This window comes from Aspergillus novofumigatus, assembly GCF_002847465.1.
Source record: "Aspergillus novofumigatus IBT 16806 chromosome Unknown P174scaffold_10, whole genome shotgun sequence".
NCBI lineage: Eukaryota > Fungi > Ascomycota > Eurotiomycetes > Eurotiales > Aspergillaceae > Aspergillus > Aspergillus novofumigatus.
The window spans coordinates 557,655-572,121 of record NW_020194283.1 but is presented as its reverse complement, the minus strand read 5'-3'; the positions used below and the strand labels follow the sequence as shown (position 1 = coordinate 572,121).

Sequence of the window (14,467 nt, the reverse complement as noted above, 5' to 3'; positions counted from 1 at the left end):
TTCTTTGAGCAATGATATTCCTAATCTAAGCAAGTCTATTATTTGGAATCTTGGTATATAACAAGAGATCACAACAATCCAATAGGATTCTAGGGAGCACATGAGGCGAGTAAAGGGGAGATAGGAAGCGAAACAGTCGCTGGACTGACGACACGACACGAGGCCGCCAAGACCAAGTAGTAAGCTCGAAAATACCAGAATCCCGGTCCTTCCGAGTAAGACCATAGTGGGGAACGCCAAAGGACAATCACTCTGCCTTCTTAGAAGCCTTGGTCCGCAGCTTCATCAGCGCGTACACCAGAGCATACGAACTCAGGACGAAAATGAAAACAATAGCCGTATCCCGCCAGCCGTAGTAATAATCCTTCAAGTTGAGAGTATAGAGGTAGTCGCTCCCATACCGAAACTGACAAACACGGCACCCAGACGTCGCCTCGGGATTGACGAGATTGGCCCGGGACCCGAAACCCTGTAAATACGTCGACAGGTAATCAGCACAAGTGGTGCCATTCGGCGTATCGAAGACAGCGAACTCCCCGTCCTTGCAGGTGACGTCTGTGTCGAACACGGAGAAGACCAGCATGCTGCCCATGAGGTAGTTGAACGGGTTGAGCCAGTAGATCCAGTACCGCCAGAAAGCCTGGATCTGGGCGTAGGGGACGAGAACACCGCAGAAGGAGACGAGAGTACCGAGGATGAGGGGGTTGGTTAGGGCGGCGAAGGTGGCGTTGGGGGCGTAGGCGGCGACGAACTGGCCGATTCCCTGTGGCATGTTAGATAATCAGGTAAGGGGGGAGAGGGTGGAGGGGGAGGGACAAACCGTGTAGAGGAATTCGTAGCAGAGCATGACGAAGAACATTGCGCCGGCTTTGTCGGAGTCGGTGGGGAATCCGACAGTGTAGTACCAGCAGACGAAGTAGAGGACAGCGCAGATGCAGAGGTAGGGGAACTCGGAGACGATCAGGGCAGTGACGAATGCTATCCAGGAGTACATTTTGGATTTCTTCTCTCTTGTGTCGTAGATGTCGCGGCGTTCGATGAACAGGGGCTGGAGCTGGTTGATGACACCGGGGGCGACGAAGATGAAGTTGAAGATGGTGAAGAGTTTCAGTTGCATATCCGCGACGCCATCGCCGATCATCCAGAATGAGAAGCCGTTGAATAACGCCGATCCGATGTGCAGTGCGATCTTGTTCATGATGTAGTCGCAGTTTCTGTATAACGAGGTTGACATTCTCTGCGTGACGATCTTTGTTTGGGACCAGAGAGGCATGGCAAATTCATAGCCGTCGTCGACGGTGCCGGGAGGCTTGGAGGCTGCTTCGCTGATTATACTGTCCAGTTCCCGTGAGGCGCTGGTGTGCTCCGGGGACTCGAGCCAGACCTGGTTCCAATCACGTCCCTGCGACAAGTGGCCGGAGACAACGTCGATCATATGCTCGGCAGGATTAACATTGGCAGGGCATGGAGCACCATACCGAGCGAAATAGTCCTTGACTGTTTGAGCGTTGTCGCCGATGTCACCAAAGTAGACCATCTTGCCGCCTTTGGCCAGAAGCAACAGGGTATCGAATTCAGCGAACAACTGGGCAGAGGGCTGGTGAATCGTCACAAGTACCGCCTGGCCGACGTCGGCGAGCTTCCGTAAGAAACGGACAGTGTTGAAGGCGGATTGGCCATCGAGGCCAGACGTAGGTTCATCCAGGAAAATTAGAATGCTCGGCTTTGAGACAAGCTCCACGCCAATGGTGACTCGCTTGCGCTGCTCGACGCTCAACCCTGCACCCACACGACCAATAAGAGTGTGCTCAAGATCATGCAACTCAAGGAGATCGATGATGACGTCCACGTATTTCAACTTCTCCTCTCTTGGAATATGGCGTGGCTGACGAAGCAAGGCGGAGAACTCCAGGGCCTCCCGAACAGTAGCGAATGGTTCGTGCACGTCGAGCTGCTCGCAGTAGCCCGCGGATCTCTGGAAAGAAACAGGCAATGGACGTCCGTCAACCATGATCGATCCTCTAATGGTACCGTCGGTTTTACGCTGAGCCAAGACATCCAGAAGTGTGGTTTTGCCGGCACCGGAGGATCCCATCAAAGCACCCAACATGCCGGGCTTGACCCAACCATAAACGTTGTCCAGCAGAACACGATCACCCGACGGAGTCTTGACGGTATACGTAAGATCCTTCCACGTAAAGACCGACGTGTTCCGAACCAGATGCTGATCGACACCGCCCTGGGCTTCAGAGTCGGTGCCAGTGCCTTTGTGGCCAGCTTTCTCGTTGACCTGTGCTTCCTCGTCCTTGCGAGCCACAGCGTGATGTTTCGCCACCGTTTCACGGGGAATCAGTAGCGTGTTACCGGCTTCCGCGGCGGACTTCCAACGTGATGTAGCGAAGATGGTCGCCGCGACGAAGAGCGCCCACCAGGCCCAGAGAATACCAAAGTTCCTCCAGACATGCGAGTAAGAGTAGGTCAGGGAAGCCAAGTATTGGTCACCAGTCACATAGGTCATTCCCTGAACCGCACCACTTACACCGGCGCAAGACTGGAACGCAGTATCCTCGTAGCCAGGTCCGAAAGGTACCAGGTTATTGCCAATGCATGGAATGATCTTGTTGTGGAACTCGATGGAGAGCAACGCGTCAAAGGCATACGCCATTGGATTAATCCAATATATCCAGATGAACCATGGGTGCATCGCATGGTAAGGTTCCAGATAGCCGCAGTACATGATTAACGCGCTGATCAGAAAGCCGGAAACTTTTGAGGCTCCGTCAAAGGTAGAGAAAAGCGCTCCGATGGCACGGAACAAGGCTGTCATGACCTAACGGCGCTATCTGTCAGCACATGATATATTCTATATGAACTTGATGTCAATTAAGCAAGACTTACCATAGTAGCCACAAAGATGATGACCCAGTAAGAGAAAAAGGCCCCTGCTGACGCGGTAAGGCCAACCATGAAGTAGACAACGATCGCAAAGATACTGATCTGGAACAGAAGAACCGGGATATCGGCAGCGATTTGCGCAATGCAGAATGCGGCAGGATGGAAGAAAGCGAAATATTTGTGCTTGATCAGGACTGGTCGACCACTGAAGGAATCCGTAACCTCTGACATGGCGAGCAGGCTGTTGTATAGCAACGAGAAGAACAGGGCACCAGACTTGATGAATAAGCCACCGGAGTTGTCTGGAGCATTATAGAACAGAGAACCAGCGACGAGTGCTTGAATCAGGGTAGATATTTGCTTGATGGCGAATGTCGCCTTATCAGTCCAAATGATCTGGTATTGACGGACGATGCATGCCTTGACCTGTTGCAGAAAGTCGACGGTGAACGGGCTGTTCTTCGACAACCGCTTGGCTTTCTCATCAACAACACCAAGTTTGAATTCTTCAGTCCGCTCCCGAGTCGAGTCAGTATCAGGGTAGTCATATTCAATCGCCATCTGAGCTCGGATGGATGACTTCTCATAAGCAGCCAGAGCCTCATCCGCGTTGCGCGGGAAGCGACTCTCATATCCAGGTCGGATTTTACGCTCGGTCGGGACAGTAACACCAGTCAAGAAGTCTGCCACGTTCGATCCTTCACGGCAAACGAAGCCTAGCTCCTCCATGAAAGGCCGTGCCTGCGACATTGGACCATAGTAGATTTGCTTGCCCTCGTCGAGAACCAGAACTTTATCGAAAAGGTCATAGATGCCATTTCCTGCTTGATAAAGGGTAACGATTGATGACAATCCAAAAACGTCAGTCATCGCACGGACAGCTTTCGCCCACTCAAGAGCAGTGCTAGCGTCCAGTCCTCGAGTGCTGTTATCCCAGCAGAAGACTGAGCCCCGAGTTGCAAGGCATTCGATGATGGACACACGTTTCCGCTCACCACCACTGACGCCTCTCACGTACTCGTTGCCGACTTTTGTATCCGAAGTATGAGAGATGCCCATGGACTTGAGCAAAAATTCCCGGGTTTCCTGCCGAAAAGCTTCCTGCGAAGTGACGCCCTCGGGGAGGTTGAAGGGAACTTTTAGTCGGGTTGCAAAATCCAAGGTCTGTCCAACCGTCAAGGTAGGAAAGAACAGTTCTTCCTCGGTGTTCATAACGATTTGACCCCGATATTTGGAGGCCTCCTCGGGAGTAAGCGAGCCGAAACGAACGTCGCCCCGAATCGCCTTGTAGCCGAGTCGATGGTTAGAAAGCATCCTGAGCAGGGTCGTACAGCCGGAACCAGGACGACCGAGAACAAGGAGCATCTCTCCCGGTTTGACGCAGCCATGGCTCTCGTGGAGAATAGTCCGCAAAGGGGCCTTGTTACGAGATTCTCGAATATGCTGAGGAATGTTGAATTGGGACAAAACGTTCTCGTTGATGGCGGCATCTGCGCTGACGACATCCACACTCAGATTCTTCCAGGTTACGCCCAGTTCGCGGCGTCTGAGACCGGACGCAACATTCCGGTCATGCTGTTTCTTGAGATCTGGCATCAAACTCCAGTCCTTGGCGTGAGAGGTGTCGGAAGTGTCTTGAAGAGGAGTAGGCGACTGATCGGTCTCATCGAGTGCCGTGTTGGTGCTGTCTGTATCGTCTCGCCTGTCGAAGAGCGCTCTTGGCTCCATAAACGGTGGGTGGCCCTGGTCCTCCATGGCTCAGCAGGCACTAACTTCAACGGCCAGAAGGGCGAAAATATTCCGACTCGAGATTGGAGATAGGTCCCAGGGTGTCTCAGGAGCCATCGAAGGTATATATTAGCTTGCCATTTTGCAGAATATTCAGCCGAGTGGGTCAGCGGTCTAAACAGACCCGGGCCCGAGTCTCACAGCTTCATAAAAAATACAAGACCCAAGGCTGTGTTCGCCAATCATTATGGTGGATGCCATTGTGATCAATAATCAATGGTAAGCTCCTTGTTACAGGAGGGGGCCTGCGCCGCTGATTGATGGTTCTCCCCAGGGGGGGACCCAGTTGTCATAATGCCGAATCCGAGTCCGGAGTTCCGAATAAAACCTCCATGGATGAAAAATCAAGGATGTCCCTTATCATATCGACCGATCCTGCAAAGGAGGCCGGACCATGTGCAAGACAAAGGTATCGCTGTCGTTCCGACCCGCCGGTTCGATTTGTTTTACACTACACCAGCGGCTTGGAGTTGGGTCGGTGTCGGCGTCGGCGCGCCCCTTTCGCCGACTTACTCTGAAATTTCCGCTGAGTCAGCCCCTAGAAACCAATCATTTAGTTGTATCTTCGCCAAGGGCTCGGCGGAATCATCTTGCTTCCGCTGATTCAGCGGCTGCGGACCAATCTGCTATCAATCTTTACCAGCTTCTCCATGGATTTCTTTCAATTGACTCATGTTTTCCAGAACACCTTCGTTCCAGACCGTAGATACACTGATTGTACATGAGCAATACCGCCAGAGGATTGTCTAATCCAGCCGAGATTAAGTTCTTGATTACAGACCATCGACAGTTCCCATTCGATGAGTTCCTCGAGTTTTGATCCTCGGGCGGAGATCTCGGAAGCTGTCCACATATGGAGATAAGAAAATCTATTGGGTGGGTCTAGTCACTACGTAACAATTGTGCATCTGGACACACATGGCATCCATGCTGGGAAGTCTCGATTATTCTCTGCAAATCTTCTCCATCGGGTATCTAACTTTCTTTCCATAGTGAGAAAGTCTTACGTCACATCTAGCACTGTACGAGATACCTCAGGGGTCGGTCTTTCTATTTCAGTGCCTGTGACGACATTTGATACGAACTCAGCATAATCGTGCATGTAGTCCATGCAGCATGTGTCAGCCTGCATTTGCCTGTTGTATTTTCTTTTTAGTTGGCACAACCTTCGCGGTCCTGTTGACAACCCAACTGTTCACTATCATACAGTGGCATGAAGGATGCCAATATGCGCATATCTATGTACAGCGCAGGAAGTCATGATAGGGTCACTGATCTTCTCAATAAGCAGCAACTGTTAAGAGTTACTTAAGGGTCCTGAGAGAAAATAATGTTATATTGCTCATAGATCACAATGTGCTCTAATATGCTCATCCATTCTCTTCAAGGTACTTTTGCTGACAGCGTTGTGTAAGCTTGCCTGTTATACGACACAGTCCCATGAGGACTTCCGTTTCCCCGATCATTCAATCACGCCCTAGCTACGTTGATGGGTTCTACAAGTCCGTTTGGGTGAGTACTGGCAAATGTATTTGGATTCAAGCGCTTCCCTTAAGATTCCCTCACTATGATCTGTCACATAGACCTGTAATGTAGCAGATATATATAATTATTAGCAAGCCTGTTGTATGGTGCTCTCTATAGGAGCCTTAGGAGGTCACTAAAGGGCGGTAACAATCATTGAAGAATCAAGTGATGAAAATCATCCAATCCTGTTAGGATATCGGCCCTACTATTCAAGTTGACGGTAATTGAGAGGCCAGCTAAATAATGATCATTCCCTACTGATATCCGAAATCTTCATCGCGACTCCACCAGGGATTCCCTAGAATTTCAGACATAGTGGCTCTCTCTGCAGGATTGAGCTTTGTCATCCTGGATATCATCCTCTTTGTCTCAGCGTCAAGGCTTGGGAATCCTCTTCCTTCCACTGGTTGAACCGCATGTCTGGATCATCAGCTGTTGCGTCAGATAATTCCTTCAAGATCTTGCCCCATCTTTGGTCGTTAACATATGCTACCAGCTCAGGAGGAACAGGGCCGAAGTATGTTATCAACCGGCCTAAGATTTCCAGCTCAGGTTTGATTCCTGCTTTTTTTTAGTTCGTTGAAGTCCGGATGTAGAGTTTCCATGCCCGTTATGACACAGAGCCACTGTAAGTAACATTAAGCAGGTATGCTTTTAACTGGGAATAGACCAACTTACCAGGAGCCCTTAAGAAAATATATCTGAAGGTTTACCAATACCCTTCCCTATTTGCCCCTCTGGACTGCGCCACATGACGTTTCTTATTCTAGCGTTGAGGAGCTTCTCGCCTTCCAGTTCCAATGCACAGTCCAGATCGGATAGTACCACTCTCTCTACTGCAAGCTGGCCTTCGTTGTTGTCCCTGCAGTCGACCATGACATTGTCAGGCTTTATGTCTAGGCGAGATCGCTGTCAGTACAGGTTTGGTGGAGCGATATTCGAATGTCTGCAACCAACCTAAGTGTATCCAGTTCCTTTCCTGGCATGAAGACACTCCACTGCCTGTCCGACCTGTTGCAATACGAATTTTCTTGCTTTGAGAGATAAATTTGAGTTGTTCTGTACTAGAGAAAGCAAGTCATGCTCAAAGTAATCATAAACAAGGGTGAGTTCATCTTCGTTGGCATCCACATGTGTTCGGAGTTGCCAAGCATCTGGAAACTCCCTTTTGAGGAGCATGCAATGTTCAAATATTGACTTGGGAACAGGCTTCACAACAAAGGGTCGACCCTCACAACTGGGATTCGTTGCCTCTATTAGCGGAAATGTTGGGATGCTAGCAAGATGACCGAAGAAACCGAGCTTACTGTGCGAGGTAAATATTCAGCTCCGGCTTCCTTGGATGAGCTTCGAGGACCTTATTACGCACATAGACGCGACCTGAGATGCCAACAAGGGTCGATCACATCCTGAGCCTGATTCCTCTTAACTTGTCAAGGTGGCCACAAATAGTATAATGATGAGATTTGATTCTCAACGAGTAGCGGTACCACATGGCAGCGAGATGGCCACCGTGACCGGAGAGTGACGGCGTCAACCAGTTTTGTAGCTCACTTAGCAAGTTGTTCACCCTGCATTATTGCAAGCGTCGGTGATTTCGCAAGATGAACAGTCATCGTTCCGAAGCGTTCTGCCTAATCCATCAAGGCTGATATGGCATCTTCACTGAGAACATTTCTCGCTGCCGTCGCGGAGAAGGTTAGTCTCACTAAAATAAATTCAGAAGTTGAACACTAAAGGTTTGCTCAAGGTCCAGAAATTGATTAATGACTGGGCTCAATGTCGGACTTAAATGAGATCAGTCCAACTTCAGGAGGCTAAACTCTTCATGGGATGTCCAGCTATTTTAAGTCACGTCAGGCAAGGGGTGAGAACAAGGATTTCTATTGTTATGTTCCAGATTGACCTTCACTGTACCTGTCGCCGCAGCTGGTTCACAAGTACACTGATACAATTACAAAGATCTGCTACTATTATGAGTCGATACCGGCGGCCTTTGCGAGTTCCTTCACCAGTCAGCCAGTATTTCTGACAGCGACAACTGTCCAATGTGGGAAGCAAATCCAGCGCGCTATCGCCGCATCCCTTGCCTGATCGAGATTCGGAAGAACCGGTTCCACGTTAGTAGCATTGTTGACTCTCGCTTGTGATTTCCTATGTGCTGACCCGATTTGTATGGTGATCCTTATATGCACACCAGTGGAAGATGGCTTCCTCGGGACGAGCTCGAACGGAAATCTCGCCCCATTGTGTTTGACTTCACAGCGCTCTGTGATAGGGCCATTCGTCTATGCCCAGGAGCAAAAGAGATCATCAAATGGGAGGAGAGAGAAGGTGGATTTAACAGGGTCTTTCTTTTCACAATGGACACAGGTTGAGCTGTTGTGGCAAGATTACCAACCGGTAATGCTGGCCCGCCAAGGTTGACCACCAGCTCTGAAGTCGCAACAATGACATATTGTAGGGCTGATCTACATACTTGTCTTGTTGAAGATGCGATTGACATGCGCTCACATAGTACAATCCAAGCCCTCGCTTCTGATACCCGAAAATCCTAGACTGGAGTGGATGACCCGTCAAAACCAATCGGCACGGAATACATCACCCAGGAGCATGTTGCGGGTGTTCAGCTACACCAGACGTGGCCCAAAATGAACCCGCAACAACATATGCTGTGTACTAAGATGCTTTCATTGGCCATGAGAGACATGGCATCCTTGGACTTTCCGGCCTATGGCAGTCTATACTTCTCCGATGCGCCGTTAGAGTCACACATGAAGATTCCTTTTGAAGAGGGCTTCTGTATCGGTCCAAATTGCAGTCCAGTTTTCTGGAATAGGAATCCGGGTGAACACGAACTCTACGGTGGTACGAGTCCCAATTGTGGTCCTTCGTCACTTTCATAACTCTCAACCCCTTTTTCAACAACAGTTCTGACGCAGCGGGCGCACAATTAGGGAGAGACCTCGCAGGCTATTACCTAGGTTTGATAGAGACCGGTTTCTCTCCTTTACCGAAAGAAGATGCTGGCAACCGCGACCTTCTTCTTCATCAAGGATCGATTCAAGATCACTTCAATTTCTTGGAAATAAGCAAAGAAGTGATGCAGAAGGTGATCAAAGGTAAGCGCATCCAAGATGCCGCTACTCCAGCTCTGCTTCATCCTGATTTCCATAAAAGTAATATTTTATGTCTCAGCCGGGGATCCAACCGTTATTACTGGAGTGTTCGATTGGCAGTCAGCAAGCATTTAACCTGCGTTCATTTATGCCAATGAGACTCCTGATTTTGCTGCACTCCCTCTAGAATTAGAGGGAACCACATTGCAGAATGGACAAGAAGAATGCAAAGATCCTGGCCAAAAGCAAAGAGAAGAGAAAGACGCGTGGATCTGTTACCAGACATACGATTTCTGCATGAAGGGCCCTGCTCCTAAATTACGCCCCGCAAGGTCAGTCGATCCAATTTTGTTTCGAGTCTTCCAATACTGTCATACGACATGGAGAGAAAGTGCAACGGCGCTGCGCCAAGAGCTAATCGAGCTTTCAGCTCGCTGGACAGAACTGGGACTGCAGGGCTCTTGCCCATTTTCACCGACTGAACAAGAAATTGAAGAAGCACGCTCGAGATTTTGAAGGCTTTGAGACTGTCCAAGAACCCAAACTGTGACTAAGAATCTCCCTCCAGCATTCTGATGGCTGGGTTCCGAATAATGTATGGGGCGCTGCGAAAGATGCTCATCGCGCGGCGTACGATGAATGGATACGGACAACCCGAGAATCCGAGTCTCGTGGCAATGGCCTGACAGTAGCAAAAGCGCACAATTTGTGGCCGCTTGACGCTAGATAGCAGCGGGAAAAGTCAATCAATAGATTTTCTCGCTGCTGGCATGTCTTAGTCGCAAAGCTGATAATATTACTGTAGACCGAACCATATCCTCCACCGGGACATGTCAAGGACAGAATGGTTCCTACGGAATACGGATGGGACGCGATCTAGGCGTCACTAGCCGAGCGACAACCACACCGCCGAGTGGTACATGTAGGCTCGGGGAGAAGGTCAGCTGTCATTTGGGGGGTACTCGGCCGAGATGTTGTGATGTCTTTGTTTGAGCTGCCACGCCACAGCCTTGACCGGCTCCTGCGATGGTGGCTGAAAGGAACCGAACCTCTGGGCGGAAGCCACGACGCCTGTTCATCCCGACGCAGGAACACTCTCCCGCCGAATGAGACTGACAGGTGCTCCAGTAAACAAAACTGCGTCTCTGGTAGAATATTCCGCCAAGGAGGTCTGATACGACATAGCAAGTCCCTTCTGACGCTACTAGCTCCGTTTCTGGGCATCATCAACTCAACACGAAGGATGCTTTTTGCATTTGTCTAGAGGATGCTGTTCCAACTGCTCTCATTGTTACAGCGCTCTAGCCATCAAAGACGGCAGGAACTAAAGGCCGCAGCTCTTAAACTCCGCGGAGTGTTCATCAGTGCGATACATATTGATTAGGTCAATGACGAGGGTCAACCTGCTAGCTCGGAAATATATTTGAACGGCTTCACTCACGACAGGCTGGGATGGGTGCGACCTGGAACAGTCGCACTCTTCAACTCGGCTTAGCGGGACAAATCTTCGATGGCCGTGGAAAGTCCGAGCCACTGATTCATGGGTCATAGCCAAGCCACCAAGCCATGTGCAGACGTCGGAGATGCTGCGAGACCAGCCGGCTCCAACTCTAAATCCAAACAATGAGAGTGGCAGGCTGAATACGCTTGTCTTGGTACGGCAGAGCTTCCAGCAGCGTACTAGATTCGCTGGTGGCAATAGACGAGGCACATGATATAGTCGTTCGACCAAGGACCATTGGCAATTCACCTCTACTATTGCGGACTGAGATAACCTTCAAAGCGATCTACCTCGATGTCCCAGACTTCTTAGTGTTTGACAATAGCCTTGCTAGAAACATGCCCTAGAAACATGCCAGCTCGAGATACGCACAGACTAACCAGTTCCTCCGCCAACGTGGAGCACCAGATTGTACAGATTTAAAGGGCGCAAAGAGCTCCCAGGACCCATATCCTACAATATAAAGTTTAATTCTGGGCGCCACCGGACAAATTCCGACTTCAACCAGATCACGTTGGGCAACAGCCGATATGGGGAAGCAAACGGCATAATCAGCACAGACCCTGAAACGTGGGGGAACCCACAAAATACCAGGTTCGCGGGGAGGATATGTGGCAGTATGGAGCAAGCCAGCCAACGGCAAGTCGCTACGGGAGTAAAGATGGTAGGGAGGCCAGTCTAGCATGGAGTCTGCCGAGTCAACTGGGAGTCTTCTCCGCATTTGTCAGAATTATTGATGGGTCATCTTCCCCAAGTTAGCCAATCAGTTATTGCCCCGCGTTTCCCCAGAAAAGCCACGCCCCAGCAGAATCCCGTTCGCCCCGTATATTTCTCCCTAATGATCCATCTACCACAGAGCTCTCCCACTCCCCTGCCCAATCCCGCACCTTCGCAGTCTCTCCGTCCCCGTGGGGTTCCCCATCAAGATAGGATAGGACTGCATACCTTGCAGAACATCATGGCGTAATCGTGCAGTACCGCGGCAGTTCGAGCGCGTAGTATATAAAGATGGCCGATCCCTTTCTTCTTCTGCAAGTTCCACAGCGCAGACTCTGTCGCTTCCCTAACTCATTCTTCTTCTTTTTTGAGAAACCCCCATCGGCTGGCTCGATCAACATGGGCGAGGAAATTACCGACAAAGACCTTCTGGGGGAGAAGGCTGAGATGAGCCACGAGGAGGTCGCCCAGCTGGCTCAGTTGACCGAAGAAGAGAAAGTGATCGAGAAAAAACTGCGGCGACGGCTTGACTCTACCATCATGCCGCTTGTTATTCTCGTCTATCTCATGAACTATATTGATCGGTAAGAATGCCTTCCTGGAAGGAATTACGTCGAGCTGGCTGCTTCTTTTTCTCCGCTTGTCACCGGTCGCATATTTCCTTTTGCGTGGTGACACAGTTGCGCGACCAGAACTGACAGTTTCAAAGGAACAATTACCCTGCTGCTCGTCTACAAGGTCTCGAACGCGATCTAAAGCTCAGCGATGCCGACTATCAAACTGGTCTTTCCATTCTATTCGTCGGATACATCCTTATGCAAGTGCCGTCCAACCTGATCCTGAACTATATGGGACGGCCGTCTCTATACCTGGGATTCTTCACCGCCGCATGGGGCCTGGTCTCGCTGCTGACGAGCCAAGTCAAGAGCTTTGGTGGAATCGTCGCCTGTCGGTTCATTCTGGGTCTGGTCGAAGCTCCATTCTTTGCTGGTGTGCTCTTCTACCTCTCCAAGTGGTACACCAAGAAGGAGCTAGCTCTGCGCATGAGTATCTTCTACGCAGGCTCCCTGCTCAGCGGAGCATTCGGAAGTCTCATCGCGGCAGGTATCCTGAAGGGACTCGATGGCAAACACGGCCTCGCAGCCTGGCAATGGCTGTACATTATTGAGGGCGCCATCACCATAGCCGTCGGCATCGCGGTCATGATACTCCTGCCCGACTTCCCCTCCACCTGGAAGCGCCTTTCCGAGGAGGAACGCCACGTTGCGAACCGCCGACTGGCCATCGAAGCCGCCGATGCCGACGTCGACGAAGCCGGCAAGATGAGCCAGGTCAAGGGTCTCAAGCTCGCCTTCAGCGACATCAAGACCTACGTTCTCGCGATCGCCTACATGTCCATCACCGGCGCCAGCGGCTTCCAGAACTTCTTCCCCACCCTCACATCAACACTCAAGTACGACCACTTCATCTCCCTCCTGCTCGTCGCCCCGCCCTACATCTTCGTCGTCTTCTACAGCATGGCGCACTCCCACCTCTCCGACCGCTTCGGCAACCGCTTCTGGTTCTTCTTCTACCCCATCCCCATCACCATCATCGGCTTCATCATCTTCATGACCACCGATAGCTTCGGACCAAAGTACTTCTCCTTCTTCCTCATGAACATCATCTTCGCCCAGAACGGCACCATCTACGCCTGGATCGGAAACGCTATTCCCCGTCCCCCAGCTAAGCGCGCCGCCGCCTACGCCTTCATCAACTCCATCGGTAACTCCGCCAGTATCTGGACCCCCTTCACCTACCGCAAGCAGGACTTCCCGCACTACCGTCCTGCGCTGGGCGTGTGCATCGGGCTGCAAACACTCGGCGGCGTCATGGCAATCATTATGTACTTCCATCTGCGCTCGTTGAACAAGCGCCTGGAGCGGCTGGACGACAGCGAGGTGACGCTCACGGATAAGGAGATACGGCGGCTGGAGCGCACGGCGGAGATCGAGGGGATTGACCTTGCGGCCGCACGTCGGCTGCAGAAGGGATTCAGATATCTCTTGTAATGGTTTGGGCTATGATACTAGGCAGCTCGAATGAAGTTTTTTTGGAATGAATAAGTTCGTACGATACCTACGACCGTGTCTTCACATTAGATCAATCTAATTCATTCTCTGCCCACTGACACAGAAGAACAACCTTTAATCAGTACCGTTCTGGTTACTCCCATCATCCCATGACGAACCCTGTAGATCCCACTACCTATCATCACGACTGCGACCATAAAGATGTGCGACAGCATACATATAGCTCCGAGGCAAACCGCAGCATGCATCGCGGGTAATCACTCACCCACTGAAGCTCTCACCAGCCTTGCCAAAAGACAACGATGTCCAACTTCAGCAACAAATCATATATCCCACAGTCGGAGTCATCCAGTTCCAACTTCACATATGCACCAACTTGTTAATCCACGTAGCTTGCCATGCAGCAGGTTTTCGCCGCGTACTGCATTGACGCTGACGCCTGCACGACCGGTAAATCTTGTCTTTGCGATTGTACCGGCATCCTGTCCAAGACATCGCTGCGACATCGGTTCTCGCTTCAAATATTAAATTGAAGTTCATTTGGAAGATGTCCTTAGTGAGCATATTTTCATGCTTTAAGCCTCCGCTGTGTTTCTGGTGGGTTTGAGTTGTTCTTGACCCTCTCCAATACACCATCACAGTGCGCCATGTTCGTACACACCGCGTCTTTATCAATCACGGTCACGTCAACAGGGCGCTGGAAGAAGCCCCGAGGGCTCGCACTGCTCGCGGCGCTGTTGATCCCACATGACGTATCCAAAAGGGCATCGCGACGGGGCTGATAACTCGGAGTTTGTTGGGTCACGGCATCTTCTGTAGTTTGGGGATGTTTGTGTGGGATCCTGGCT

The 14,467-nt window shown here is 50.8% G+C and overlaps 4 protein-coding genes across 4 annotated transcripts; 2 read left to right on the top strand and 2 right to left on the bottom strand.

Annotated features, from left to right (window-relative positions):
- Positions 1–171: 171 nt before the first annotated feature.
- P174DRAFT_507647 (putative ABC multidrug transporter) lies at positions 172–5,056 on the bottom strand. Its single transcript, XM_024831390.1, has 3 exons — positions 2,899–5,056; positions 821–2,830; positions 172–763 (listed from the first exon to the last, which is right to left on the bottom strand). Exons 1-3 carry the CDS (start codon positions 4,648–4,650, stop codon positions 248–250), a joined length of 4,278 nt encoding a protein of 1,425 aa, XP_024677943.1. The 5' UTR covers positions 4,651–5,056; the 3' UTR covers positions 172–247.
- A 2,153-nt stretch (positions 5,057–7,209) lies between these two features.
- Positions 7,210–7,826, bottom strand: P174DRAFT_516017 (uncharacterized protein; the record flags this gene model as incomplete). Its single annotated transcript, XM_024832264.1, has 3 exons — positions 7,210–7,447; positions 7,518–7,590; positions 7,781–7,826. Coding segments are annotated over 3 exons (357 nt in total), but the record flags the coding sequence as incomplete, so codon positions are not given.
- A 37-nt stretch (positions 7,827–7,863) lies between these two features.
- P174DRAFT_464477 (uncharacterized protein) lies at positions 7,864–10,059 on the top strand (the record flags this gene model as incomplete). Its single annotated transcript, XM_024830396.1, has 9 exons — positions 7,864–7,908; positions 8,246–8,334; positions 8,411–8,544; positions 8,590–8,670; positions 8,776–9,096; positions 9,168–9,436; positions 9,489–9,720; positions 9,839–9,858; positions 9,898–10,059. 9 exons carry the CDS (start codon positions 7,864–7,866, stop codon positions 10,057–10,059), a joined length of 1,353 nt encoding a protein of 450 aa, XP_024677941.1.
- Positions 10,060–11,946: 1,887 nt separating this feature from the next.
- Positions 11,947–13,598, top strand: P174DRAFT_379194 (putative MFS transporter; the record flags this gene model as incomplete). Its single annotated transcript, XM_024822889.1, has 2 exons — positions 11,947–12,131; positions 12,257–13,598. 2 exons carry the CDS (start codon positions 11,947–11,949, stop codon positions 13,596–13,598), a joined length of 1,527 nt encoding a protein of 508 aa, XP_024677940.1.
- Positions 13,599–14,467: the final 869 nt, after the last annotated feature.